The 1,852-nt window shown below is 46.9% G+C and overlaps 1 protein-coding gene across 1 annotated transcript; it reads right to left on the bottom strand.

The window, feature by feature from the left end:
* Positions 1 to 243: 243 nt before the first annotated feature.
* Pmar_PMAR024873 (conserved hypothetical protein) lies at positions 244 to 1,747 on the bottom strand (the record flags this gene model as incomplete). The annotated part of the gene is made up of 3 exons (XM_002773548.1): positions 244 to 1,228; positions 1,283 to 1,425; positions 1,472 to 1,747. 3 exons carry the CDS (start codon positions 1,745 to 1,747, stop codon positions 244 to 246), a joined length of 1,404 nt encoding a protein of 467 aa, XP_002773594.1.
* Between the last annotated feature and the right edge of the window lie 105 nt (positions 1,748 to 1,852).

The raw sequence follows: 1,852 nt of genomic DNA, 5'->3' as shown, positions 1-1,852 counted from the left end.
GTGACGTAGAGAGTCTCTACTAGAGACTGTAAGATCAAAATGCTTTCTTAGTACAGTCAATGATGAGCAGGATAAACTGAAGCCTATGTCATATCAGACTCGAGGAATACCAAAATGAGTTAGACTCTGTAGCAGAGTTAGTACAACTAGGCGCCAAATAGTCCACAATGGCCTCTAACAGGGATGGGTGAAATAGCCAGACTTATAAGTATGTGATACTATTGGCTTATGCTTATCTACTCTTCAACAACGTGATGCACTAGTGAAATAGACCAAACGTCCACCTTTAACGAAGTCAGTACGAGCCAGTCGACGAGTTTCAAGGACAACATAATCAACAGGCTCAGGTCTTCTCGTCAACCCACGAACAGATCTGGCCGAATCCAGCTCGAGCTCAGCAGCATTGATATTGCCACGCAACGGGTACCAATGTACTTCACACACATACGGACGGCTACTCGCGTGCCCACCGCTTAGATCGACGTTCTCAACCCGAACTGCTGTCTTCTCGCCTAGCAATGATATTGTGTAGTTTCCCTTTACCAAGGGAGCGAACAACAGTAATTCGTCCTTGGCAAAATCAATCATGTAGAAACCCAAAGAGTTAAGCATATACCAAGCCGCCATCTCACCGTTGTCTTCATCACCGGACCATCCATCAGGAGTATATAGCTCCGTCAGAACTTTTTCCATGTACTTATCAGCGACGTGGAAACACTGAGCGGCGACAGCGATACCCAAAACGTGATGGGACGGCTGGTTATTGTGACCATATTGACCAAAATCTTCGCTCGTAAGTCCCAACTCGGTTTCTTCGTGGAGTAAACCAAAATTACCGCTTGTGTAAACTGGACACACCTGTTCACTGAAGTGATTTTCCAAGTGCTCGCAGAGTGCTTCTCGGCCACTATACTTCGTGATGAGGAAATCCACATTGAAAGGCGCATAGAAGCGATACTGGCGCGCTGAAGCCTCAGTAAAGAACTCATCTGACCACAATGATGGGTCGAACGGAGAGATCCAGTTCCCGCTAGCTTCGAGCGGCTCGAACAATTTGCTCTCAGTGTTGAAGGACTTCTCCAGGGCATTCTGAGCTCTGCCATAGAGAACGCTAGCATCAGAATAGTGTCCTAGTTTGGACGCTGCTGCTGCAATCACAGAGTCGGCCTCGGCGAAATTGAGGCCTCTCGATACGACCTCGGACACATTTGATTTAACCGGAATGTATCTGAAATCATTTCATCATCATCTATCCATCATCAATGAGAGAACTACAACTCACCCTCGGTCGGAGTACGCGCTAAGTCCTTCTCTTCCAAACTGCGAGTTCTTAGGACGTTCCACAAAAGCATCTTTCCGGATGGCCGCGTACATATCATCAGCCAAATGCGGCGTCTTGTTGGCAATTATCGCCCAACCAAAAACCTGAAATGATTAATGAATACAACATTGAAGGTGAATAATTCCTCACCACATCCCCCATAGTGCCAACCATAGAGCCCCTCTGGCCAGGTGACGCCCACGTCGGTAACCAGCCAGCTTCCTTATAGGCATTCACCCACCCCTCTAAAAGACGATCTAGAATGTCCGGAGCGGCAACACTTAACCAGAGGTAAACCGTCCTGTAAGCATCCCAAAAGCCACTGTCAGTCGCCAACTCGCCAGGTACGACTTTCCCAGTATAAACACTGTAGTGCCCGAGTTGATTATTCTGATCATATTCACCAAGGAGTCTCGGGAACAGCATAGTTCGATAGAAATTGGTATAAAAAGTTCTCAAAAAGTTACTGTTTCGCTGTACTGTATCATAGGTAACCAGACTTAGGCGTGTTTGCCATACGTCTTCACCTTC

This window comes from Perkinsus marinus (genome assembly GCF_000006405.1).
Source record: "Perkinsus marinus ATCC 50983 genomic scaffold scf_1104296958752, whole genome shotgun sequence".
In the NCBI taxonomy this organism is placed as follows: Eukaryota; Perkinsozoa; order Perkinsida; family Perkinsidae; genus Perkinsus; species Perkinsus marinus.
Note: the sequence above shows the minus strand (reverse complement) of the source record. Positions and strands in the feature narration are given on the sequence as shown.